This window comes from Lepidothrix coronata, unplaced genomic scaffold, assembly GCF_001604755.1.
Source record: "Lepidothrix coronata isolate B3197 unplaced genomic scaffold, Lepidothrix_coronata-1.0 Scaffold24, whole genome shotgun sequence".
NCBI lineage: Eukaryota > Metazoa > Chordata > Aves > Passeriformes > Pipridae > Lepidothrix > Lepidothrix coronata.
Genome location: NW_016690204.1, coordinates 2,869,735 through 2,896,115, shown reverse-complemented (window position 1 = coordinate 2,896,115; position 26,381 = coordinate 2,869,735). Strand labels below are relative to the sequence as shown.

Below are 26,381 nucleotides of genomic sequence, written 5' to 3'. Positions count from 1 at the left end.
GGCATTTCTGCTCCACATTCTATTGCAGGAGAAGGCTCAGGCTGGCTGGGATGGCTTGTGGCATTGACTGGGGTCTCATGGGACACTGCCCACAAGGTGGTCACCTCCAGACCATGGGCACTCACCCCACCTCATAGCCCTGGGAGGGCTGGAGAAGTGTGGGAGGACAAATCAAAGCCCACGTCAAGCTTCTCTGTGAGGTGTTCTCCATGACACAGCCTTGGCACACCGGGGAAGCTGCTGCCACAAGAAGATGCCAAGTACAAGGTCTGGCAAGATTTGGTGTTGCACATCCGCTGCCATGTGTTTTCTCCTGCTTTGGCCCTCTGTTAATATAAAGGATCAGAATGAAAGACAACACGAGGCCAGACTTGCTTGCGTTTGCCAGCCAAGGATTCTCTGGAGGCTGGTCACTCTGCCAGCCAACATCTGTCCATGGAAGAACTTCTGGCAAGAGATGCGTTAACAAGAGAGTGCCCAGCAGGACAGTCAAAGTGGGATCTATCCTTTGGGAGAACACCAGAAGAGCCCTGAGGTCAGACAAGTTGAGGCTGCAGGGATTGGGCTGCTGTCAGTTCCCACCACAGCAAAGAGGAGCTGCACAGGCTGAAGGACACGGGTGGCACAAGCACAAGTGGCATGAGAAGGTTGGATATGAGATGGTGGCTCCAGCCCTGCAGAGCAGGGGAGTGGCAGGAGCCTCCATGTCCTGATGGAGACAAGGCCCAAAGGACTGGGAAGCAGCTTCTATGGAAGACAGCCCAAGGAGGAGACAGGACACTCAAAGCTTGAGACCCCTGCCCAGCCTGATGCTTAGATCTCCAACGAGCAGTTCTTGCTGCCTCCTCCCCAGAGAAGAAGAGGCCTGTGGGATGCTCATGATGACTACCCCAGTGACTTCCCTGCTCCCAGCAATCCTGTCCTGGAGAACACTTGGCTCTACTGTAGTTCCCCTGCTGGGAAAGGGAGGGGATTTTAGGAGAGAGGCAGCCTGGGGGTTCACACCCAGGGCAGAGAGTTGTCAAGTGATGAGCACAGGGGACAGTCCCAGAAGTGCCAGCAGAAGGGGACAGGGAATCCCAGGCTGACATCCAATGCCAGGACAGGTTGCCTTGGCTGTGGAGCAGGTCTTGGACCTTTCCAAAGAAAGAGCCCCCCCCACTTCTCAAAGTTTCATCCCACAGTGAATGATCTTGTGAGCAATTTCTCCAGTTCTGAGTCAGGATGAGACCAACACTCTCCACATCTGTTCGCCTGATGTTAGAAAGCCTTGAGAAGAGTCAATGCCAAGATGATCTCCTGGGCTGGGCTTGAGCTGGGACAGCTAAAGCAGCAGAAGAGTTTGAGGACTCTTCCCAAGTGCATGAGTAAATGGCTCTCACTGAGCACCCCCAGCTCATTAGTCGTGACTCTTCTCTGCAGAAGGAAGCAGGTAACCCCTGGGTCACGGCTGGGCTGGGTCCAGCACCCTGGCTCAGCTGGTCCGGACCTCAGCTGGTGTCCATCAGCACTGACTCTCCTGGCACTGTTCCACTCACAACACAGAGGAGGAACCCTGCAGAGAAACCTCCTTTCCTGGGGTGGTGCACCCTCAGGCAGGTCCCTGGAGGTCAGGCAGGGACCCTCAGGCAGGTCCCAGGGGCTCCAGGACCTGCCCATGCTGCACCCTGGATGCCCTCACTGAGTGCTGGTGGCACAGCAGCACAGGGGTCCTGTCCCCCACCTCAGCTGGGAGGGCTGGCCATCACTGGGGAGGTGGGCACAGCATGGTTGCTCTGTCCACATCACAGGGGAGATGGCAAAGAACAGCAACCCAACCTGCAGCTGGGGCCTTTGGAGGAGCTGCTGGGACGTGGGAGGTTGGGAAAAGGGTGCTGGAAGCTGGAGTCCCAGCAGGGGTAGGGAGCAATCTCAGAAGGGCTGTGGCTGTGTTACCAGAGAACCAAAAGGGCAGAGGGGCTCTCAGAAGGGCCCTGCCAGGAGTAGGGGTCCCCCAGCCAGGGCTGGCTGGTCCCCCTGGACGGGGCAGAGCTGATCCTGTGGTGCAGTGTGTCGTGCCACAGAAGGGCCCAGTGAGGGCTCTGGTTGGCAAAGTGTGATCTCCTGCCTGACACGGGCAGCCAGCAGGAGCCCAGTACTGGCAATTAGCTGCCACCACTGGTAATTAGCTTCTGGCTGCTGGGCTGCCTGGGCATGAGGAGTCAGCACTTCCTCAAGGTATGGCATTGCTCAGAGGAGCATCTGGGGCATCTAATGCTCTGTCTTGAGGCTGAAAAAATCATTCTGCAGGAGAAATAAGGGGTGAAAATGCCATGGGGCTTCTCTCAGCAGCTCCCAGTGTGATCACAGGGACCCTTTTCCCAGGTCTGGCTGGAGTTTGGACCTGAGCAAACCAGCCACAACCTCAGCTGCTGTTGTCACTCCATGGGCTGGGAGCTCTCCTGGTGAAGGACAATGGTGAGCTGAGACCTAAACTGTACCTGCCAGGCACATGTGCAGGTAAAATGATTTCTAGAGTTTGACCTAGGTGCAAGGGAGTGTTTCTGAGATGTCCTCACAAGCCTCCCTGCACAAAGCAAGGCTGACCATAAACCCACGGGCCACTAGGTGGACTCACAGTAAACCAAAATTGAGGACAGAGAGCTCGCTGACCATTTTCCTCGCCTCTGGGAAGAGCCTTGTCAAAGCAGAGGCACTGAAAAACCAGCAGCGTGAGTACAGCTGGCCACTGCCTGGTCACCAGAGGTTGAAAATTGGCCAAAATGTGATCAACACGCCTTACTTGTCACAAAATGTTTCACCAGCCCCCTGGGAGAGCTGACCCTCCAGGCAGGGTTGAGCCAGGAGCGTGTGGACCAGCACTTGCTCTCCAAGCTGACAGGATGGTATCCAAAGAGTCAGGCTGGAAGTCTGTGGGGCTGCAGGACAGAGCAGGCACTGCTGAGCACTGAGCTGGCTCTCACCAGCCAGGCTGGTGAACACATCTAAGCCAGGACACATAGCCCAGAGTTGCAAAACAGACCTGTGAGAGCAAACCAGCTGATATTTCTGCATTGCACCAGCCTTCCCCTCCCTCCCAGTAGCCTGGGTCGGGGTCACACACGGTTGGATAAAGGAGATCCATCTCTCCTAGCAGAACCAAGCAGGTTGAGTTGTCATGGGCTGCTCTGGGATAACCCTGCCACAGGAACCAACTGTTTCCACGCAGCTGTCAATGATGTGAGGCACCAGTCAGACCCTGTGCTCCAACCCAGGGGTGATGCCCACCATGCACCCACCTCATCCTGTCCTGCTGTGGGGACACCAGAGAACAGGGCGAGCAAGGAATGGCCTGGGCAGGGGGGTGGGTCCTGGCTCTGCAGCGGGGCTCAGGAACCAGGGACAGGGATGTCCCCCTGACACTGCTGCTCCCCCCCAGGACCATTTCAGTAGGGATAACCACTCCAGAGCCCCCACGCTCAGAGCAGATCAGAGCCCACTCCAGACATCTCCATCTCATGGAGCGCCAAGATATGAAGCATGTCCTTCAGTACCATGGAAGTAGGACCCCCTCCTGTGAATGGGGAACAAGAGGGTGTCCCTGCCTGGCCAGGCTCTCCTGCAAACATCTCCTGGGCAGGGTGGCCCCAGTAGGGATGAGCTGACATCTCTTCTCTCTGCAGAGTGGCACTGCTGGGACGTGCATGGACAGCATCCCACCCCTGGTCCCCGAAGAGGAGCAGCGAGCCTGGTGGTCCAGAGCATGGAGAGACAGGAGTGTGGGGCACAGACCCAGGGCAGACCCCAAAGGTGGGTGCAGGAAGGTGTGTGGGGTGTCACTGAGGGGGGTTCGCCTTCACTGGCTGGGGATGAAGAGCATCGAGCATGAGCAGTGCTGGTTGAGTGTGTGTGCAGTGCCTTTTGGCAGTCAAAAAGAGGGCTGGTCAAAACCAGGGGAGTCGTGGGGTCTTGGGTGCAGCAGGGTCTCAGATTTTCCAGGGATCTGGCAGGGTCTCTTTGTTCTGCCAGACATGAGAACCTTTCCCCAAAAGCAGCTCAGGGGCCAGGTGGGGAGAGTTAAGGGACACAACAAGGTCCTGGCACCCATGTCAGGTCATACTCTTCTCTTCTGTGCCACAGCCCAGGGCTGGGATGGGGCCCCAGGGGTTATCTGGGGTGGCTGGGACAGAAGGAGTGAGAAGCCTGTGTAACAAACTGGGCTCTGCTCAGCCAGGGCAGAGGAACACTGGCTGACATGGTTATTGGCTGGTACTGGTGTTACAGATGGTGCAAGGCAAGCAGAGGAGAGTGGCCATGGACTGCTGTGACTCTCCCTGCCTGGTCAGTCAGGAGGAGAAGGAGGATGGGGAAAGCTTTGACCAAAACTCCAGTCCTGAGCCCAAAACATGATGCTAGAGGTGGCTGATAGCCAGGAGAGGAGCTGGGGATGGTCTAAGGGCTGGTGGCAGGAGGGCCACAGGGTGCTGGGAGCACATCCGGAGCAGCCTCCCAAGGCATGGCATGAGCTTATCCATATTCTTTTTTGGGGGAAACATCAAGTTTGGGGGCTCTGTAACCCACCAAGGAAAGGCAAAGCAGAGCTGGGGGAAGGAGGCTGATGCCAGGGCAGGCACAAGGAGAAACACCAAGCAGGAATGCTCCCAGAGCTGAAGGCAGAACAAGTCCCCAGGCCAGGATGCCAGGACACTGCAGGGGCTCATGGTTATGTGCAGGGGCTTCCCTCTGCCACTTCGACATTTGCAACACCTTGGGAAAATGCTGGCAGCTGCAAAAACCAGTTCAGACTGCTGCCTTAACTGATCCAGCCCCTCCTGCCCTTACATTCCTGGAAGGAGGCCACTCCAGCCAAGGGCTGGATTTTTTGATATTTTTGATGTGAGCAGCAAAGCCTTTGCCCCATCCACTTGCTCCAGCCCTGTACCTGGAGGGGGGAGAGCAGGGACCCCCAGCATATGCCAGTGAATTGCAAACAAGCACCCACATGGGAACAGGAGTGAACTGGGAAAATGGGATGATTTTTCTGGAGGTGAGGGACCTGAGCAACCAGAGCAGCCAGGCCCTGCAGCCTTCCCACTGCCTGGAACAGCAGGCTCCATTGAGGACTTTATTAAAGAGCAGGATCTGAGCTAAAAGACATAAGCTTGGTGTCCAAACAGTGCTTCATCCTTTTTGGTCAGCATTAGAAGCAGATCCAAGGCAAACTGACACGTCTGGGTGTGTTTGTCCCTTGGAGGTGGGGAATCCAAAGAAGGAGGCACACTCAGGCCTCCTGCAGGACCTGCACCACAGAGACTCAGAGAGCTGCTCCGGCTGCTCCATGGATGCTTTGTGGGGCTGACATATCCAGGGTGGGGACATATCTTTAGACCTGCAAGAAGGGATGCTGTGATGGTTGAAATCAGTATCAGCCACTTCTACTCTTGTCCCAGCCCCTGGCACAGCTGTCTATGGGCATCCTCACTGCCCACACAGGGATGTGCTCTATCCATCCCTTCCGGTGAGGCAGGAGCTGTCTTCCAGTTCCCAGCCTGGATGTACCCATGAGCACTTCTCTGCTTTGTTCTCCTGCCAGCCATGTCCTGTGGCTCTACTTGCTCATTCTCTTGGCAGCAGTGCCATTGAGCTGTGGGTGCCTCATCCCAGCTGAGCCCTTCAAGGATGCCCTTGGTTCCTGGCACCACAACATCAACACTTTTATCATGACTGCTAATACACTTTCTTCCTCCTGTTCTGCAACCATCGTCCTGCCAGCAGTCCAAAAGAGAGCTGTCAGCCTCCTCTTCCACCCTGGGACATTTTTTTCTTGGCAGCCCCTTTGGCCACTGCTGGACATGTAGTCAAACCCCAGCTCCTGCCTCAGAACTGAGAGTGCTCCCTGTCCAAGGTGGTTGGTGACATGTGTCCCTCTGAGGTGAGATGCCCTTTTCCACCACTGGTGATTGGTGTAGGATCTCATACTTTAGGGTATTTCTATTTGTCCTCCAGTTCCAAAAAGGTTTTTGAACATAAAACCCACCAAATTTCAGCAGCACTTATGACTTTGCAGGAGCCTTTTAAATGGCTGCCAAAGGTTGAACAGCACCATCTAGTGCACTCTGTCCTGAATCCACCCGTGCTGGAGGGACACTGGCTCACACCCACACATCCCTGCCGTTGGAATGGATGCTGACAGCCCACCAGTGGTCACACCTCAGCACTGGGTCAGGCCAATCTTGCCTTGGGGGAGTCTGTGAGTCACTACAAAGAGGAGAATTCATTTGGGATGACCATTGTCAGTGCTGAAGCTGATCCAAGTGCTTGCAGCCTCTGCAGAAGTGATCCTGGAAGTCTTGTTGCTCCCAAGCCAACCTGGCAGGGAGCTAATGGTGCTACAGAAAACACCCCTTTGCAGGGAGGCTCTGGAATTGCACCACACCAGCGCTGCCTGGATGCAGCCCAGACCTTCAACCCAGAGGCTGAGAGCAGTTCCTCTATCTCCAGCGTTTGCTGGCTCTTCCAGGCAGAAAGGGAGTGTACAGGATCCCATGGGACCAGCCTCAGCTGCAGGGTGACACCAGCAGTGCACCAAAACACTGCTGCCATTTCGGCTGTGGCAGTTTTGCGAAGGCTTAAGGCAGGGCCACGTGATTAGCTGAGGAAGAAGGGAGAAAGGACCAGGTGAAGAGAGAAATGACCAAGTTTGGTTCACCGGCCTCTATCCTTTGTGTAAAGATCTCACAGGCTGATTCCTCTCCCACAGGCCAGGGGCGCTCAGTTTACTTTCTAACCTGTTTGATGTCCCTAGGTAAATCTGGAAGTAACTGATGTTGGTCCCTGTGCTTTGCCAAGCCTCTTGGCATGGGGAAACTGATGTGTAAAAGGCAGGGAAAGGGCTCCAGAGGGAGCCAGCCCGCGGCTCTCCCATCCCCAAGCAGCCCTGCTAGAGGACCAGAAAACAGTGAGACACTGGGAAGGCTTGGCATCGTCCTGCAGGAATTCATCTCTTCCAGCCTACCAAGGGGCAGCTGCCTGGCTGCTTTTGCTGGAGCAGGGCAGCACTGGCTCTGCTTTCTCTGGGAGCAGACACAGAGCAATCCTGTGCTGCTGGAAGGCCCTGCCAGCTGGTCTGAAGCCCCTCTGCCTCCCTGGTGTGCCTGCGGGTGGGATGAGTGCTGGCTACTCACCCTGGGCTGTGTCTCCTGAGCTGGGGGGGTCCAAGAGAGCCCCAGGCACTTTTCCCACTCCCCAAGTCCAGCCCAACCCAAGGAGCAGTAAGGAAAGGTTACAGGGAAGGATGTCAGCATGAGGGAGGGCATGTCAAGCCCAGCCCTTCAGCCACCTGCATCCTGGTGGACCCAAACTCATCACCCACCCCCTCGGTTTCCCCTTTGCCACGGAGAAATCTGGCTCTGGTTTCTCATGTGATCTCAGTTTGGGCTGTGAATCTCGCTGGTCCTTTCTCTGGGAGATGAAAAGCTCTCTAATACCTGATGGTCTCTCACCCATGAAGCAACTGAAGTGCTATAATGTCTCCAGGGCTCCTTTGAACTCGCTGGGGAGGTTGCAGGCCTCAGCCACTCCCCTGCAAAGCAGGACTCACTTTTAACTCTCCTCCACCTTCTCCTAATTTCTCAGCATTCTCTCCAAAACGCAGATTCTGGAATCCTGCTGTAGCACCCAGCCCTGACCCAGTCAGACATCCCCCGTGGGGAGCCTGCTGCTTCCACCTCCTACACTCCCCCCAGTCCATCCTCGCCAGATCCCGGGTTTCCAGCAGAAGGGCCCTGTGCTCAGTGGACAGACTCTTTCACAGCTGCTCGCATTCAACCATGTTTTATTTGCCGGCGACTCAGCTTGTGAAGTTTTCTACAGCTGCCTTGACCTCGTCCGTGTCTCCTGCCCCTCTCATTTCCCTCACCCCGGCGTTTTTCTCAGCAGGGCTTTTTAATCTATTTCTAGACCATTGATGGAAATACTGAATAGCACTGGGCTTCCCATCCAAGCCCGGACACCCACTGAGCGCGCTCCCATTCTGCAGGGATTCCCCATTGATGGCTGTCGGTTTGCCAGCTCCCAGCCCCTTTAAGGTGTCCCTCTTGATGTTGTATTGTGCTAATTTTTAATCAGAATAGTATATGGATTAAGTCACATGCCTGAACAGAGCCCAGGTCTATTATTTCTATGCCATAACCTTTATCAGCCAAACTTGTAATCTCTTCAAAGGATGACATCAGAGTTTGACAAGAGCTATTTTCTGGAAACTAGGCTGATTGCATTAATTATATTCCCATCCTTTAATTCTTTACCAGCTGAATCCCACATCAGCTTTTCTATTATTACGCTTGAGATCAGTATTGCACTGCTACATGTAAATCAGCTCCCAGCATCGTTCATATGAAAGGGTGTAAGGAGCCACATCGGCCTGCCGGGCTGTCTGCCGGGGTGGGATGGGGAGTGCCACTGCCCAGGGTGGATTCCTGTGCATTTCAGAAAGCTGGGGAAAAAAATGCTACCGTTTCCAAAAGCGTTCTCTAAATGCATGGAGGCAGGCACGTGCAACAGTGTAATTGCATAAGAAAGCAGAAACCATCCCTGTTGGAAATCATTCTGAGTAATTTCTGATTTTTAAAGGACTGTCTTGTGGCTTGTTTGCATGTTCAGCTTTTGAGATGGTACCTAGGGTCTGCCTGGCTCGGAGTCTATCGCTGCTTTCCAGGGAGGAAGCAGGCTTTGTGCTTCCCTGTTACTCTGCTCTCTTTTGGCTTCCCTGTTACTCTGCTCTCTTTTGATCTCCGCATCTGGTAATCCCCTTCTTCTCCCCGCAGTGTCCCCCGTCACTCTGGGACAGCAGCCTCAGAGCTGGGGCACCCTGCTCCCCATAACCAACCATCTCAGGGTGTGACATGCTCCCTAGTGCCGATGTGGGGAGTCTCCACATTGCGTGACCCGTTCCAGTCCATGCAGTGCCACCTCTTGGACAGTCCCTGATTTCTCCCTGCCGCGGAATTGTCCAGCTCAGAGAAGCAGGACACACTTTGCAGGTTTCAAACCAGCTGTAGTGGTTGGTGGAGGCAAGAGCAGCCAGTGGACCGGCCACCACGCTCCTCCATTCCCAGGCCCATGATGTGCGCTCCAAACCGGGCAGAGCTCGGGTGTGCCATGCCGTTCAACACGGACAGAGCAGTGGAGACTGGTGGTGCTTTGAGGGCTGATGCCTTTCCTGGGCCGAGCCCCTCGGCCAGGCCCTGGGGGTCTCCAGAGTGTGACCCTCTCCGGGGCCATCCCTGCCCGGGATGCTCGCGGGGGCTCTGCGGGCTCCCCTCGGCCATGGCCAGCAAGAGCTCTGGAGCCGCTCAGCCCTTGGGGTGCCCGCCCAGCCAGAGCTCTGCGGGTCCCCAGCGCCCTGCCCGGCCCCTCGGCCATGTGCCGGGGCTCTGTCCGGAGCCCAGCCCGGCCCCTCGGCCATGTGCTGCGGCTCCCGGGGCCCGAGGCCTCCCCGGGCCGGCACCTCCGTGCGGCTGCAGGGAGCGCGGGGCCCGCAGCCCCCCCGGGCCCCGCGCGTCCCCGCACCGCCTCCCCGGGCCGGGCCCGCTCCGCCCCGCTCCGGCCGCCGGTCCCGCTCCGCCCCGCTCCGGCCGCCGGTCCCGCAGTACCGGGCGGGGGCGCGGGGGGCGCGGCTGAGCCGCCGTGCCGGGCTGGGAGGCAGCGGCGCAGGCGGAGCGGAGCGGGGCTCGGCTGCTGCTGCCGCCGCTGCTGCTCCCGATCGCTCCCCGCCGCCGCCAGCCCGCCCGCGGCCGAGGCCATGGGCGTCCCGAGCCGCCCGCTTTGTGCCGCCGCAGCCCCGCCGGGCCGCCGCCGCCGCTGAGCCGCATGGGCCGGGCCCCGCGCCGCCCCGGGCCGCCGCCGCCGCTCCGCGCGGGTGAGTGAGGCGGCCCCGGCCCAGGCCCTGCGCCGAGGCCGCGCCGAGGCCGCCGCGGGCGGGAGCGCGGGGCCGCGCCGGGGCCGCCGGGCCGGGCTAGGCCGCCCCGGGCGCGGGGGGCGGGCGGGCCGGGAGGGCGAGCGCGGCCGGGGGCGGTGGCGGCGGAGGCGCGGGGAGAGGCGCGGGCCGGGTCCCGCGAAGTTGCCCGGGGGGCGGCGGGGGCCCCGCGCGGCGCCCTGACAGCGGCGGGGCCGCCCCGCAGCGCGCCCGGCCCGGCGGCTGCCGCGGGGCGAACGGGGGGTCCCCGCCGGGAGCCGGGAGGGCGGCTCGGCCGGGCGTCCTCTGGGAGGCTCCGCGGGGCTGCCCCGGCCGGGGCGAGGAGCCAGCGCGGCCCCGGCGCAACAATGCCCGGCGTGGCCGTGGGGCTGCGGGGCCGCTGCCCTGGGGGTCCCCCCCGCCCGGCCGGGGGTCACCGGGGACCTGCGGCGCAGAGGTGGGGGCGAGCCCAGCGCTCGCCTCCAGAAACGGGGTGAAAACCATCCGACCCCGCGGCTTGGGGCCGGAGCCCACCGCGTCCCGCGGTGCCAGGGCAGGGGTTTCGTGCTGGGGGGCTGGGGCCGGGGGCTCGGACGGCGCTGGCTCATTGCCGCGCTCCACACGGGGCCCAGCCGTCCTCACTGGCCGCCCCTGGGCTCGCTGGGTCGTTTCACGATGGACAGGTGGGCTGTAAGGGCTGGCACGGCATCGTCGGCGGTTCTCGGTTCAGCCGGGATGAGAAAATGGGAGGGAAATGGTATAGCATCCCAAAGACATGTTCCTTGAGGTGGGGTGAGCTTTGAGAGGGAGGGCGAGCTAAAATGTGTCTTTCCTGGTGTGTTTTCACATGCAATTGAGTTAATCCAGCGCAAGGAGTATTAATTTGTCAGGCAGCTGGTGCTCTGCAGTACTTGGGGCTTCGGCTGTTCTGTAGGACAAGAATTTTGCTACTGCCTTTAAATGATGGAAGTTACCTTGTCGAGCAGCAGAAGTAGCAACCCAGGGATTACCCTTCCCTGCCTTCCTCTCCTTCCCCACACCTCCCATCCTCCATATTGACTCGTTGCTTTTCTTTAAAAACCTCGTACTTGATCGGGTTTCCTTCTCAAGGTGGTTTTCTCATCTTCCTTTGATGACCTGAAATTTTCTCAGGCTCGTAGTGTGCAATTTTGTTGGCGTTAAATGAACCTTTTCTCAGCGGCTTGCCTACAAAAAAGCAGTGCCAGAACTGAGCTCCTGTGCTAACATGCCCATCTGAAGCAAGAATGCAGTCCAGATGCCCAAAATATTAGGGTCAGCGATGCATCTGGATTCCCCTAGAGCTAGTCGAGGCCGACGCGGCGTGTTTCTGAAACGCAGAGATTTGTGAGGAATGTGGCGCTGGTATGTCACTTGAGCGTACGAAAGCCACCTGTGTTTGATTAAGGTGCAGTCCCGCTTCCAGGACTAGCTGGGTATTCTTTCCAAATAATTTTCACAAGCCTTAAATTCCTGTTCGGGGATGAGAATTTCCTAGATTTATAGCGAGATAAAAACTGTGTTGCCTGGTGCGTGTGCTGTGCAGAGGACTTGGTGGCAGTGCAGGAAGTGACCTGTGTCCTGTGATACCTGAGTATGGATCTCTTGGATGTGGGGACTGCCACATCCCAGGGTCTAGTAAAACCACCGGTCTTGGGTAATGGGATTCTGTTTTAGAGGAGCATCAGCTGTGTCCCTGATGCTGAATTCTGGATGTACGGTTTTGGATGTTCTGTAACTGTCATTTTTCGCCTGTGCCTGGTTCGAGCCCAGTTCTGCGCTCTTGGAAGTCACCAAGAGCTTTGCTGTTGATTCTGCTGAAAAAAAAGAGGTGTTAGTACAGTAATGGTGCAGTGGTTTGTAATCTTAGAGTGTTTATTTCCAGTGATACTCGCTTATTTTTTTCTCCTCTGTTTCAGCCAAACAAACTTGTTTACCTTGGAGCTACAAATAGTGGTGATTTGAGATTTGAGCTCATCCCCCGCTGCTCCCGCGCAAGCAAGGACCAGAAAAATGAATATCCAGGGGAAAGGCTTCCCCTTGGACCTCGGAGGAAGCTTCACTGAAGATGCTCCAAGACCACCAGTTCCTGGCGAGGAGGGGGAACTCGTGTCCACGGATCCAAGGCCAGTTAGCCATGGTTTCTACTCCGGTAAAAGTGACGTGGTTAGAAATGAGATGTCCACAGCAACACCGAGGCGCTCCGATTTGGATTTGGGGTACGAGCCCGAGGGGAGTGCTTCGCCTACTCCACCCTACCTGAAGTGGGCCGAGTCGCTGCACTCCTTGCTGGATGATCAAGATGGAATCAACCTCTTCAGGACTTTCCTGAAACAGGAGGACTGTGCGGATTTGCTGGACTTCTGGTTTGCCTGCAGCGGCTTCAGGAAGCTGGAGCCGTGTGTGTCTAACGAGGAAAAAAGACTCAAGCTGGCAAAAGCCATTTACAAAAAATACATCCTCGACAACAATGGCATTGTGTCCCGGCAGATCAAACCAGCCACAAAGAGCTTCATCAAAGACTGTGTCGTGAAACTGCAGATTGACCCCGACATGTTTGACCAGGCCCAAACGGAGATTCAGTGCATGATAGAAGACAATACCTACCCTTTGTTCCTTAAGTCAGATATTTATTTGGAATACACAAGGACAGGTGGGGAGAGTCCAAAAATTTATAGCGATCCGAGCTCAGGGTCTGGGACAGGTAAAGGACTGCCTGGTTATCTGCCGACTCTGAACGAGGACGAGGAGTGGAAGTGTGACCAAGAGGCCGAGCCCGAGGCCAGCCGGGACTCGGCGCCTTCCAGCAGGCTCACGCAGAAGCTGCTCCTGGAGACGGCCACGCAACGCGCGGCCTCGGCTCGGCGCTACAGCGAGGGCAGGGAGTTCAGGTGGGTGAGCGCCGGGGCAGCTCGTGAACGGATTGGGGAGCCACCGTGGGGGTGGTGGGAAGCTTTGGAGGACCAGTGGTGGTGGGGAGCGTCCACATCGGTGCGGGTTGGCGTTGCCGGGTGGTTCGATGGTGTGCAAAGCTTTGTTTGAAAGTAGTCGCAGGTTGTTTTAAAGGTGTCTCTCTGGCTGTTCCTGTCTGGTTGCGCCAGATCATCCCTGCAGCACTTTCCTCACCTGGAGGAACTGCTGCTGGATGTGGGCTGGAGGCAGGTAGTGCAGAGCCATGGGCAGCCCCCATGCACAAACAGGCAGCTGAGCCCTTACCTGCAGAAGCAGAAGGTCAGTGCTCAGGTACTGTAATGTGGACAGGTACAGCTGGTGGTAACACTGCTCTGTGTAGAAATTGTTGTCATGAGCTCGAAGGAGATCCCTTGGTACCGTGGATGGGAGTTCACAGTGCATTCACGGTGCTCCCTGATAATGGTACTGCTTTGCAAATGAGATTCCCAGCACTGAATTATAGCGGTGTCAAACACAGAATCCCCAAATCCAGTTAAAACCATTCCCTGCTAAAGCTTTTTTCCCTTCATGAAAGTAATTGGTGTTTTTTTTCAACTAGAGGACTTGCAGCCTATTTTGCAGCCTATTTTTTTTTCTGGGTCCCCCACCCACTTCCAGCCAACATGGATTTTGAAACTTGCTGAGAGCTCAGTTAAAATTCCAGACAATTAACTTAGCAGGGAGCTCTCTGGGATCAATAAGCGTGTGTGTGTCTAACCCTTGCTGAATCAACAGAACCCAGCCAGAACACATTCCTACTTTCTTTTTTTTTCCCCCCCCTTTTTTAAATAAAATCTCCTTGTTTTAAGACCTGCTTAGGCTAAAATCTGACGCTTTGTGAAGATTATGAAATGAAGTAGCTGAAGTGTCCTCTTCAAAGCCTCCTGCCTTATGAAAAGCATTTCTGTGTTTAATCTCCCCCGACCATCCCTTTAGGCGGGCAGCTGGAAGCGCATCCCGCCCTGCGCGAGGTCTCGGTGCCTTTCAGCTGGCGAAATGTTCTCGGCTTGGTTCTTGTTTCCTTACAGATTTTGAGGAGGGTATGTTACATGCGAAACTCTTTGGGAGGGGGAAGAAAAAAAAAAAAAGAAGGGAGTTCACGTGGACTCCCGCTGTTTTAATCAGGAGTCAGAAAAAAAGTATCCCAGTGTCTTGGGACTTTCCCATGGAAGTTAATAAAAACTTCAGCATGTAGTGAAGTGCGTTTTCACTGAGTGGTTGGGTGCTCGCCATAAATGAAGGATTAGAAAAGGCTACAACTTAAGTATCTTTTTATTTAAGCAGTAATGGTGTTAATATTGAAAATAACTTACTTGAGGGTCAGCGGTGTTTAGTTTCCGTATTACACCAGGTAGCAAATCCTGCATGCCACAGGATTTTAGCTGCAACTTAAGGCAAAAAGTGCACTTTACCCCTTACCATTATCTGTGCCAGATTGTAAAATGGTTTAAGGAAGGTGCTGTGAAATAAAAGTGTTTTGGAGTAGAGTTCATTGGTCCTGGGCATTTTCATACCAGATTGGAATAACACAAAACATAAATCTTTACCTGGGGGATGGAGGTCAGAGAAAATGTGTGGCTATTAATTTGTAGAGTCGGACAGCCTGTCATTGTGGCTACTGACACTCTGCTGACCTGTGGGGTAGGGAGGCAAGGAAATGTTTACCATTCTCACCAGAGCAGGAGCACTTCTCAGCTTGGAATAGCTGAAGATAAGGGATTTATTTTATTTTTTAAATGTTGGTCTGTCAGCTCCAGTAGCATCCAGAGCATCGCCATGGAAGGTGCTGCTGAACTGCATAATCTCTGCCTTTTTTATTCTAAAAACTGCTGAGATACTAATTTATGAGGTGATTGTTCCTCTTTGTGCAAGACCTTGTGGTTGAATTAACCTTCTTCTCGGATGTTGTATAGCAATAGTTGCCTTGAATAAGCTCATTTTTAAGCTGTAACTTCTCTATCCTGCAGACTTCTTGTTCATTTACTTTCTCACCTGAGGAACTGTGCTGGAAGCCAGTGGAGCTGCTTGCAGCAGGAAGTGATGGTTGCGTGCAGCATTTGAAAAGCTGGGTCCCAATTTATTTTGAAAATTTCCACAAACCTCCTTTTTTTTTTTTTGGCATATGTGTGGAAGAATTTCTCATTTCTGTTCTTTGGGGAATGTTGAAATAAGCTGTTTTGCATTATATCTCAGGGCCTGTTTAATCTTCCCAAGACTGAACTTCTATTCCTTGGCTTCCATGGAAACCCTAAATAAAGAGGAATCTAAGCAAATGCAGTAGAAGTATTTCCCTGTTAGCAAATGAGCATCTTGAATCAGCTCCAATTTTTTTTTTTTTTGCAGCAGAAAGTTCATAAATCTTGATGTGGTAGCTCTGCTCTCGGGAGAGCAAATGCAAAAAATTCCTCAAAGGGCAGAAAGACAACCCGTTATTAGCGTTGGGTATTCCGAAGGTGTGCAAACGTGCGGGCACATTTGGGAACATCCCGAAGCCAAAAGCATCGCCGTTACCCACTGTGTTTTTGTGTGCGTCGGAAAAGGCCAATAGTCATTATAGTTCGGCTCCTGCAAATTAATTGGACATTGGTTATGGATCAGTGAACTTCAAAGAGAGTAACCCCCGAAGATCTCCGGGCATTAACTCGCAGCTTCCGAAAGTGACACTAACGTGGTTGTGAGGGCGGCTAAATCGTTCATTAACCTTCTTCCGACACGCCGGGACAGCGTTCCTCGGAGCTGCAGAGCAGAAATTAAACCTGTGCCTGAGAACTGCCCTGCAGCCTGGTTTTTGGCTGCTCCAGGAAAAACGCACGCATCTTAAAGAGCTGGAAATCGGGTGTTTTGCGGTGAACGGTTGTGTCTTTCGTTGGGGTGGGTTTCTTCTGCTGTCTCTTTAGCTCTGCGTGGGAAGGCGCTCCCCTCCCACTCCCAAACTATTGGAGAGCAGCTCTCACAGCCATTGCCTTTGCTTTCTTCCCGTGGTGGGAAGTGAGAAGAGCATATGGTGTTACCTGCCAGCAGCTCTGTCTCCATCTCTCCTGAAAACAAAGAAAACTGGGAGATTTGAGTTAGTTCTGCCAGTTGTTTTGGGTTTTGACCCATTTCATGAAGCACACGATGCATTGAAAAGGAAACCTGGCTGATGGTGATGAGAGGACACAGTGATGGGTGAAGTCTCCAGTTGCTTGGTTTTGAGGAGTGTTGTGGTCGAGCTGCTGGGCACGGACGGAGAAATTTCTCAACGGGGTCTTTGATACACACAGGGGGTTGGTTTTTTTAAAGGAAGCTGGCTCCAAGCTCTAATTTCCACAGTGCTGAGCTGACTAAGCTCACAGCATTTCACAAGTGTTGGTGGTTCAAATGGGAAGGGTGGGTGATGTGGTTCTCCACCAGGCCGGTAGAAATCACCAGGAGAGCCCTTGTGCCTGTGCCCACGCACTGGCAGCCTCTGCGGACACGTGGGAGGGCAGCTCTCCCCAGAACACACAGCCAGCACTTCTTCATAACAGAGTATGAAGAGGAGGGCAGCGGAGAAGAGCTGATGGAGCTTTAGAGGGACGTGACAACCTCTGATGTGGGAGGATGCAGTGACAAACATAGCCAGAGAGGATCGGTGTAGGCTGGCTCAGGGAAGGCGCAGGATCTCCCCATGGCTTAGGCAGCGTAAACGGTCCAGCGGTCAGAAGCTGGGGCTGCATCAGGAAGGAGCTGGCTGAAGTTTAGCTGGCAGCCCTAATTTTGAGGTTGGCTGCTTCGTTCATAATTAAATATTAAATTGCACACCTCTGACTCAAGACTGTGTGGTGAGGGAATTGTCGTTAATTGTACCGACCTTGGAAAACCGGGGATGCAAAACCAGGAATGCTGGTGCAGGAGCAGTCATGTTTAGAAAGTTTAAAGATGTGCTAATGGTCTTACTGATGCTTCTTTTAACTGGAGAGGCAGCACGTGCATCTTGGAGTTAGGCTGTTGGAGCTTCATGAGAGCTCGTTTGCAGGGAAAAAGCATCTTCGGAATGTTAGACCCATATGCAAAGGCAGGAAGAAAAGTTTTGGATGCTTATCTTGAATTAAAATTGCTGGGCCTAGAGTATTATTTGTAATCAGTACAGCTCTATTTGGAATCCATGTAGAGCAGTGGCTATTTCCAATTTTAAAGAAAATAAGTTGCAGAAGAATAGTTTGGGTTCTGCATTGTTCTTGGAGAAATCAGTGAGTCCAGCAAGGAGGGGGTCTGATGCCAATAGCTCTAAGTGGTAATTTAGTGGCTGGGGCACTGTAAGATATACAGGACTGAGACTGATGGTGGTTTTGCACAGAAGTTAAGCCAGCTTTTTAAAATATGTTGTTTAGCTGATGAAACTTCTGTGTGGAAGTGCTTACATTACATTAACAGTGTAAAGTATTTATACTGACGGTTGCCAAGTTTTAAAATGGATTTTATTTGAAGAAGAATACCTTTTGTGCCCATAGCTTTGCCTCCACACAAATCAAGATGAAGAAGTGGTGTGTTTGTTGGTTGGTTATGGATCAGTGCTTTGGCTTCTTTTTAAAGACAGGTAGTTAAGCTTTTAGCACTCTCATTTGATAAATGAGTAGTGTTTTCTCCCCTCCTCCAGCAAACAAAACCTTGTTTTGTTGTGATTTTTATTTGAGTTACAGAATATTTCCTCTTAAAAGCACAGAAGGGGGATTATATCCCCCTCCTTTTGGTGCTGGAGGGATTCAGGTTGGACATGGGGGAAAAATGTCTTGGGAGCATGATGCAGTCCAGGAACACATCACCAGAGGGGAGGGAATCTCTGTCCTTAGAAAGCTGAGTGGGTTGGACTGAGCCACGGCCTGACTGGTCCAGTGCTGGCGATGGTCCTGTTTTGTTGTGCACTTACAATGATGGCACAGATCATGAAATACTGTATTTTGAGTCTGACTGGTTTGGGTTCTGCCCAGTTTCAGAAAGAATTGGGTGCTAAAAGGCTGAGTGGAAGCCGAACCCTCCCAGGCCACTGAGAAGTGCACCCAGGAGGTGGGTCACGGGGGGTGGGAACACCTTGGGTTTGATCTGCCGTTCAACTTGGCTTTATGTTTTAAGAGTTTCTTTGTTGTTACTATAATGGACTAATCCCTTGAATAATTAGTTGCCTTTGGACGTTTTAAAAATGACTGCCTCTTGGATGTTTTCCTTTAATAGTCTGTTGGATCCTGGATTTATTAACTGTTGAGACAGACTGTGAAATCCTGTTATGCCAGACTTTCTTGGTGGAAAAGGGACTGAGAAGGGTGTGGGGGTGCTGGGGAAACACACGCTGGCCCCATGTGAGGGTAGAGCTGTTGACTTCTCGGCCTTCCCAAGCCATGCAAGAAGTCCTTGTTGCCCACTGGGCTGGGCCATTGGCTGCCACAGCGTGTTGAGGTCATGGGTCATCCCTAAATCTGGGGCTTCAGAAGGTACTACAAGAAGTCCAGCACTGTGGCTGCATGGTGCAAGGCCAGTCATGCCATCACCACCCGTTTGAAATAAATCATGGACCTGATTTTATTAAAACTGATGGAAAAACCCTGGTTTCAGAAGTGACTGTCTGTAGTGAAGAAACTGCTGTGTTTAAAAAAAATCAGAAGAGAGGTGCTGATATCCTAAATCAGTTCCTGGATATATCATTGGATTATTAGGCTCATCCTTAAATCCATTAAGCAAATTACAGTTAATCAGTCAAATAAAAGAAGAAAGATCTTTTGCGAGGCCCCGTCTTTTGAGCCGTGCAGAAGCTGTAGTAATATTTTAATTTTCCATCTGTCAGTGAATGTATTCAGTCACTTTGCTTCCTTATGTGGAGGATTTGAAATTAGAAACTGAGGTTAATTATCTGCATTAAATGAAATATGTGAAGACCACAAAAGCAAAAACCTTCACAATTTGGTATGGTCTGTTAAGCCAGGCAGGCTTCCTTCAGAAGGAGAGGGGTTATTTTTCCCTGGTTTTGTTCCGATTGAAGGGTTTTAGTCACAGTAATTGAAATGATTAAAAAGTCAAATTGCTGGTGAATATAATTCTGAGCATCTCTCTGAAAAGATTTGACACTTGGTCGAGAGCAGGGGTTTGCTCAGCCTGGCCTTGCTGGGCCGTGTGGAGCACCTCGTGTTGTGCCATCCCCGCGTGGGTGAGGCCGGGTGACCTTGGTGCCACCTTACCCACCTCTTCCATGGCGGTGGGATGGCCGAGCTCTGCTGCAGGGTTAGTGGACCTGATTTGGAAGTGGAACAGTACCAGATGAGAGCTACACTTTTGAGCTTATCAGATACAAAGTATGTCTGACACCACCCATCCTAATGCCAGAAATCAGCTAATTAATGCCTGCTTCACTTGGAAGTGCAGCTTCGGACTATGCAAAGATGACACACTTGGAAACACAAATTCCCACAGCAGTCAACTGGGTTTGAGGTGATTTGTGTGTTAAAAGGCTCATTTTTTCCCCCCATTTTGCAGTACACAGGTGGCTCAGGTGTGAGCTGCTCTGAGGGCTGCAGCGCCCATCTCTGCTTGTGGGGGGCAAAGCTGCCCCTTCCTTCACTGGTGTAGCCCTGAATGTCCGGCTCAGGCAACTTCAGGAAAGGTCTGACTCTTCTGGACGCCCCTCTCGTTCCCCTCATGTGTGCCAGAGTGAGCTGCTTTGCCTGAAGTCACGCTCAGAAATTAAATTGTAGCAGGTCACACTTGGGTGTAAAAGCAAAACCATAGCTACTCGTAGCCCTGGTCTGGATCCCTCACTGTTGTAAGGCAGTGATGAATTTAAGTAGAACCGTTGCAGTTTTAAGTCAGATTATCCGAATTCTATAAAACCCACGTGGAAATTGGATTTTACCTTTGAAGACTCCAGAGTACCCTTCTGTGGTAAGACTTGGAGTTTTTTGGTCCCCTGGCTCCTGAGATACAACCTGTCCTTAAAGTATCAGCTTTTTGAAGGTCTTCATCTGATCTAAGTAGCTAATAGATGAAGAGCTTTCATCTATCCTGATGAAAAGCAGTGGAGGGAGGGAAAGCTATAGCTAGAGGAAAAAACCTCTTTGAAATACCCCAGTGAGACCTACTGGTTAGCAGCAGGGCCTCATGTTAGTCCTTGGATCTCCAGAGCTAATGACCAGAACCTACTGGGTTTTATCTGTCAGCCCTCCAACTCCCACGTATTCCCTGTCCTGTTATAGACCAGAAAGTCAGTTCCCTCCCTCTCTCCATCTTCACTGTCCTTTTTTTTCCTGGGGGTTTAGTTTTCTGACCTTTATATCCAGCATGTGTTCAGAGAAATCCTTGTGCTGGAAGGAGGAGAGCAGTAGGCTTGGGGAGGTGGGATTGCCTTTTTTTCAAACACTTCATGTTTAGGGTGGGTTAGCTCTGCTGGGAAACCATACCTTTAGTGTTTAACAGGTTTACCCTTTTCAGTCATAAATTTTGGTCTTTTTCTTGGCTGGCAATCAGCCTCTTGGACTGGGTGAGATTTATCTGAAAGACCTCTGTGGGATTGATTGTTTGGTAGTCAAGGATCAGAGAAGCTGTGGCTGTCCCATCCCCGAAGTGTCCAAGGCCAGGTTGGACAGGGCTTGGAGCAACCTGGTGTGGTGGAAGGTGTCCCTGCCCATGGCAGGGGATTGGAACTTAAAGCTAAGCTTTAAGGTCCCTTCCAATCTCAGACCATTCTGTGAATCTATGACCTCTCCAAGCTTTCACAAGCAAAGTATGAATCAGAGCCAAGTTGCTGGAGAGCTTCTGGAAATTACAGGTAGGATCCGTGGAGAGAGGTGTGGGGCCTCAGTATCCTGCTGTAGCTACTGCATTTGATTAACTTTGTCCTGGCCCTGTTCCGTGCCAGCAAAAGCTGTAAAACCATTTGGCACCAGACATGCAAATGAGAGCTGGGATGAAGCGACTGTTACCCTGGAGGATACCGAAAGAGGAGTCAACAAACAGAAATTATTCTATTAGCAGGGGCAAAGTTCACAGGTTAACCATCGTGTCAAATCAATGAAATACAGCCTTGATCTCCTGCACAAGGCCTTTATTGTGTATAAATAAGAGTGCCCCGGCAAAGACAGCAAGTTCTTGCACTGTAACGTTTGCAGTGTGCTGGAGAAAGGGAAGCTCTGTACAGATGGTGCATGAAATGCCTTCTTCAGACAGAGGCATCATTCCTGCTTCAAAAGATTGTAAAACATGACCTTGGAACCTTCTTGCTCTCCTTATGGCCCTACTCAGATTGGGTTTCCAAGGGCATGTATTTTTTATTTGTTTAATAAAATTTGAGGTCTTTGGCTAAGAAGTCTGGTCTTTGTACTTTTAATTCAGTCCATGTGACTGTCATAACATTTATTTCTTAGGAAATGAAAAATGTTCCGTCTTGAGCAAAGCCACAGAAGGAAGTGGTTGGGTAGGCTGGCAACCTCAGGTGTGTGCAGCATGTGTCTTCTGCTGATCCAATGCTGAATGAAGACCATCACCACAAGTCCTTTGTTGCTTGGTCCATGGCTGTACCAGGAAAAGGACGGCAGAAGCCGCCTTCTTTGTTGTGGAAATACTGATATTTAATGTGTCTCTGAACATCTGCACTTCCAGGGGAACTTGGCTCTCCTCTCTTGGGAAAAACTACTTTGAAGAGGCTCCTTGAGCCTCTTCTCCTCAAGGCAGGCCAGTGCTGGCAGAACGAGATGGAAATGGGCAGCAAAGGATGTGTGGATGTGTCACTGCAGTGTAGGATTTGTCACGTTGTAAAACAGCGCAGCAGTTTTCCCCTCCGGATATATCCAGTGAAGTCTGTGACCCAGGGGGATTTGAGTGCTGGGGAAATCGGCCCAGCTGGAGGATTTGAGAAGGCAGAGCATCCTCCTGTCCCCAGGAGGATTGGGCCTTCCCCAGATGGGGCTGGCACAGCCTGCTAAAACTGATCCATAAACCTTCCTCCTGAAGAGAGGAAACTTTCCAAATGGGCATGGGAAAAACTTTCCTTTGGTAATCCTGGAGATAACAGGTCACACAGCTTCACCCAGTGATTCTTGCACAATAACTTGTGGTCAGGCTGAAGTGTCTATTTTAGAAAGGCATCCAAGTGATGGGAGGGAGGTCATGCAGCATTTTTGTTATCTCTTCCCGTGGTTAGTTACTCACTGTTCCCAGTGTGTTTCTTACTGCTCGCTGCAGTTTTTTCCAGCTTCTGTTTCTAGCTGCTGGGTTTTGGTGTGTTTTTGCTCGCTTTGGAGGCTCTAAATACCTCTGCACGTTTGAAAAAAGCCCTGCTGAATGGGTGTGAATGTTCTCCTTAAGTGGCAGCAGCTTTGTTATGGAAGGCCCTTTGGTTTTATTAGACTTTTCAACCCTCCGGTCGACTGTTAAACAAGCTGGAGCTTGTCATGGTTGACAAACCTTCACTCTGGTCTCAGACCTAACCTACCAGTTTAAAGGCAGTATTCTTTTGTGTGCAGGTTTCTGGGTGGGGACCATCGGGCTTCGAAGGGAAATTAACTTGCGGCCTCTCTTTCCCCCCCTCCCCACCTCAAATAAATTAAGTTTTGTACTAACTGTTCTGTCACTTCCAAAGGCCAAAAGGAAATGTCAGCCTTTAGGTTTTCTGCTACCTGAGGTACTCGGCTGCACACTGAGAGTGCAAGTAGGTGGGAATGTGTAATTACATTATAAACAAAACAGCTGCACGATCAGTGTCAGCAGCTGAAGATAAAATGTAGGAAGTTTTTTCAGGTGATTCATCCATAATTATTTAAAAACATGTTGAATTTATTCTTGAGCTTTGGAGGAGAATTCTTGCAAGGCTGGCGTTTGCCGCCCATGATGTTTATACACCTGAGTAAATGCCTGTCTCAGCAGTTTGTCGGTGTTGAGTGCTCCAGATCTAAATCCCTTCAAAGGTAAACCCAGCACACCTTTGTCTCTGCTGCCCTTCCTGTCTCCAGAGCTTTCACTGATGAGGTGGAATCAGTTGTGGCAGTGGCTGGCACTAGGACGGGCTGGGAGACAAAGACTCACACCATTGTAATAACTGTTTGATGCAGATTTATTCTCTGTAGGCTTAGGTGATGGCAAAGGCTGGATGACACAGTCTGATGGGACTGGGTGGTGGGGGAGCAGCTTTGTATGCCCACAGCCGTGACAGCCAGGCTGTGGGCTGCATCTGCTCCCCTCTTGTTACATCCTTCCAGCAGTACCTGTTGTATGGATTGTAGGGCTCTAGGGAAGAAGGGAGGGAAGTTCCTTTGGACTGTCCCTCTCAGATGCAGCAGGCTGGCCACACCTGGTTTTAGGGGTGCTGGAAGTCGTGGTGCTTTTCCTGTAGTCATGTAGGTGCTGATGCTTTCTGCCCAGCTGGGCAAAACCGAGTATTTTTCTTCTGGGGAGAGGGGCATTTGTCACGTGCTTCTCTCTCCATGATTGCCAAGAAGTTGGATGTGTGATGCCCTGAGCTGGCTGGAAGCTGCTGGGGGCTGTTGTTGTTGTTTTTATGCTAAGCCAGCACTCTGCCCAGATAACATCCACGCAGGGCAGGGCTCGTGCCCGCATGGCCGGGAGGGCACCGGCACCCACAGCAACCAACGCCTCGCCGTTTCACAAGGTTCAGGGTGCGTTTTCCTCCAGCAAGAGGCACGGCACGGGTGCCTGCTCCACCACAGCAGAGCAGGGGACGGGTCTCTGAGACCAGCAGCTTGACTTGTGTCTCTGCTCCAGACATTAGCAGGGCACCCTCGGTCCCTGGGACACTTCACCACTCCAGCTCCACTGCTCCATCACACTGCTTGCTGGAGGAGATGAGCAAATTTGAGGAAGGCACAGACTCCAGTGCTTGTTCTTGCCCCTCTCCTGCCAAGCCCTGCTGCCAGCAGCTCCAGCTTTAGCTCCAGGAGGCTTTTCTGCTCCTGCAGAGTTGGCAGAAAAGTCAGCTGGCCCCATGTTGGTCTGTCTCCTTGACAGTCATCCACGTCTCCTGTCCTTGAGACCTGACTGTCCCTTCCAAGTATCATAGGCTTGGGCACTCCCTGCCTGGGAGAGGTGGCTTGTTGGAGCTGTAGCGAGCGAGCTGGTATCCCACTGGTTTTATGGTGAAAATGCTGACCCTGCAGTGCCTGCCCGCAGCTCTTCCACGTGCTCAGACGGGTAGATGCATCCTACAGCTCACTGGATTTGCCTTCCCAGTGGTAGGATACACTTGGGAGGCAGCAGTTGCTTGGACTCAGCCAGGTCATCTGGGTTTTGGTCCCTGATGGTGACGCCCTGAGTCAGCTCCGTGTGAATTGCTGTCTTTCTCACCTCCTGTAGTTCCTTTGTCCAGAGCCATCAACCACACTGCCAGCAGCCAAGCTACGAGCAACCCTTTTTCTTTGTTAATTGCCGCCTGTGGCTTGGCACCAGCAGTGTCAGAAACCCTCCCAGGTAGCCCATCTTGGGCTGTGGACTTGGGTGTAGTATGTTGCCTCAGGTGGTATGGAGTGGCATCATCCTCTCACTTCCCAGCTTTGGAAATCATCCTGGAAGCCTGAGCTGAAGAAAGAGGGTGGGACTGGAGCCAAACCTCTCGTTCCAGATGGGACAGTAGTGGCAGGAACACCTATTGTCCACAAAGGTGTTGCCAAGCCACAGAAGGCAATTAGCAGGCAAGAAAAATGTGGTTCCTTTAAAATTTGAATTTTAAAAACGGTTTTTCTTTTTAAATTGAATGAACACACATTGATATGCCAAGTAGGCAAAAATCCGGGTTGTAAGAAAATCTGAAATTATCTAACCAGTGTAGTTAGTGACTTAATAAACCAGGCAAACAGAAGTATATTCAGTCCTGAGTGATAGCTGAGTGTGAACAGGATGTATAACATTGGGTTACTCTGCCTTTGGCACAGAGGACAAGGAAAACAGTCCTGGACTATGGCTGGGAGGTCTCTTTCTAACCATACTGTTACCAAACCAGTTATGGTGGAGGTAAAGGCTTGAAAATAATTTTTTCCTTATTTTTAGGGTCACCTGATAGTGTTGCAGATGTAAACTTCGTACTAAACAGTCAACCTCTTTGTGCCTTAAAAAGGTGTTCACGAGTCTCCCTTTCCTACAGGGGACCCTTCTGCACCAGGCCCCCTCCATGGTTTATGTTTGTGCTGGGCTGCTGCCTGTCCCAGGCTCTTCAAAGCACATTGTCAGCTTTCCTTGCATTAATCCTTCCTTCTTGCTCTTCCCATGGTCCCTATGATGCAAGATCAGAAAAGGCTGTTTCAGTATCTGGCCACAGCTAATCAGGATTTTACCTCTCTCACATGATTTCTTAAAATACTCTTGCTCTCAGTAAGGACCTCAGCTGTAGCCACCTTACCTGGTGTTGACACTTCAGGCTGGAGGTTGAACTACTCTGCTCCTCCAAAGGTCCTTTCCAACCAACACCTCTGGGATTTTAGTCCTTAATTAATTGCCAAGCAGATCCTCAGGGACTTCATCAGCTTTTATACAGCAACAAGCCCTCCAGAAATTCATGTGCTCATATGGTTGAAGTAATGTCGCTAACAGCTGGACTGGTGGCCAGGAGACAGGGAGACTGTAAAGAATTGTGAAATACAATACGAGAGCTCTGCTCTGAGGTGAAACTCCAGTTCCAGCAACCCAAGGCATATAACTAAGGAAAAGCATTTTCCCCCCTCCCCCCAAAAAGGGAGGGATGAAATTGCTGTACTCTATCAGCCACTACACTGGATCACGTCCTTGTCCATCTCTCCTCTTCTGCTCCTTTCAGGGTGCTTTTAAAGCTCCTGTCTAAAAGACTGAGCTTTAGAAATGAAAAAGGCATGTTTCCTTTGCTCTCAGTCATTTAGTGATTTTCAATTTGCTGCTTGATCCTCTGGTATTGACTGTGTGCAAGCTACAGCATTGGCTTGCAAATAAAGCAGGTGACTCAAATGACTGTTCCTTTAAAAATTATAGGGTTTAAATCAAATTATGCGCTATTAAAATCAAGGATATTTTTCAAATAACAGAAATAGAAGGAGTAGGTATTTTGTGGGTTTGTTTAGATTTGGTATGCATGCATGTTCCCATTTTTTTAAATACCTGAGCTAAAATGTGTTGTCCTGGCAGTGAATTTCTCTTTGCGCTGTGGTGTCTAGAGTCCTGCATCTCACCTTCGAGGCCAGTGAAGGTGGAAATGGGTGAGGACCTGCTTTTAGAAATCATCAGTGATACATTCCGGGAACTCCTGCAGTATTTTTCAGAACGGAGTTTGAAGTTTTTGAGCACAGATAGGGAAATATGTCATCTGTGTAAATTGCTCTAAATTACCTGCAATTTGTTGGGAGTTGCCATTTTTAAGTACTTATTGCGACTCTGGATATTTGAGGAAGCTTTTGATTATCCTGCGCTTGTAAAATGTAATTGGCTATTTCTTAATTGTTGTCCTCTGTGAAGTGTAATTACCTGTAATGTAGAGCTTTTTATTTGTCAATGCCGCAAACAG

At 51.8% G+C, this 26,381-nt stretch overlaps 1 protein-coding gene across 4 annotated transcripts in view; it reads left to right on the top strand.

The window, feature by feature from the left end:
- Window positions 1-3,772: 3,772 nt before the first annotated feature.
- The window catches only part of AXIN1 (axin 1), a 76,455-nt gene continuing 53,846 nt past the window's right edge, over window positions 3,773-26,381 (top strand). Inside the window, exons 1-2 of one of the 4 annotated variants that reach the window (XM_017809082.1) lie at window positions 3,773-3,789; window positions 11,872-12,843. In XM_017809082.1, the coding sequence (XP_017664571.1) occupies window positions 11,966-12,843 (878 nt within the window). In that variant the 5' untranslated portion in view covers window positions 3,773-3,789; window positions 11,872-11,965. Of the gene's footprint in view, window positions 3,790-9,872; window positions 9,899-10,592; window positions 12,844-26,381 lie in introns of those variants that run through there. The other 3 variants (XM_017809081.1, XM_017809080.1, XM_017809083.1) reach the window with 3 other exon arrangements.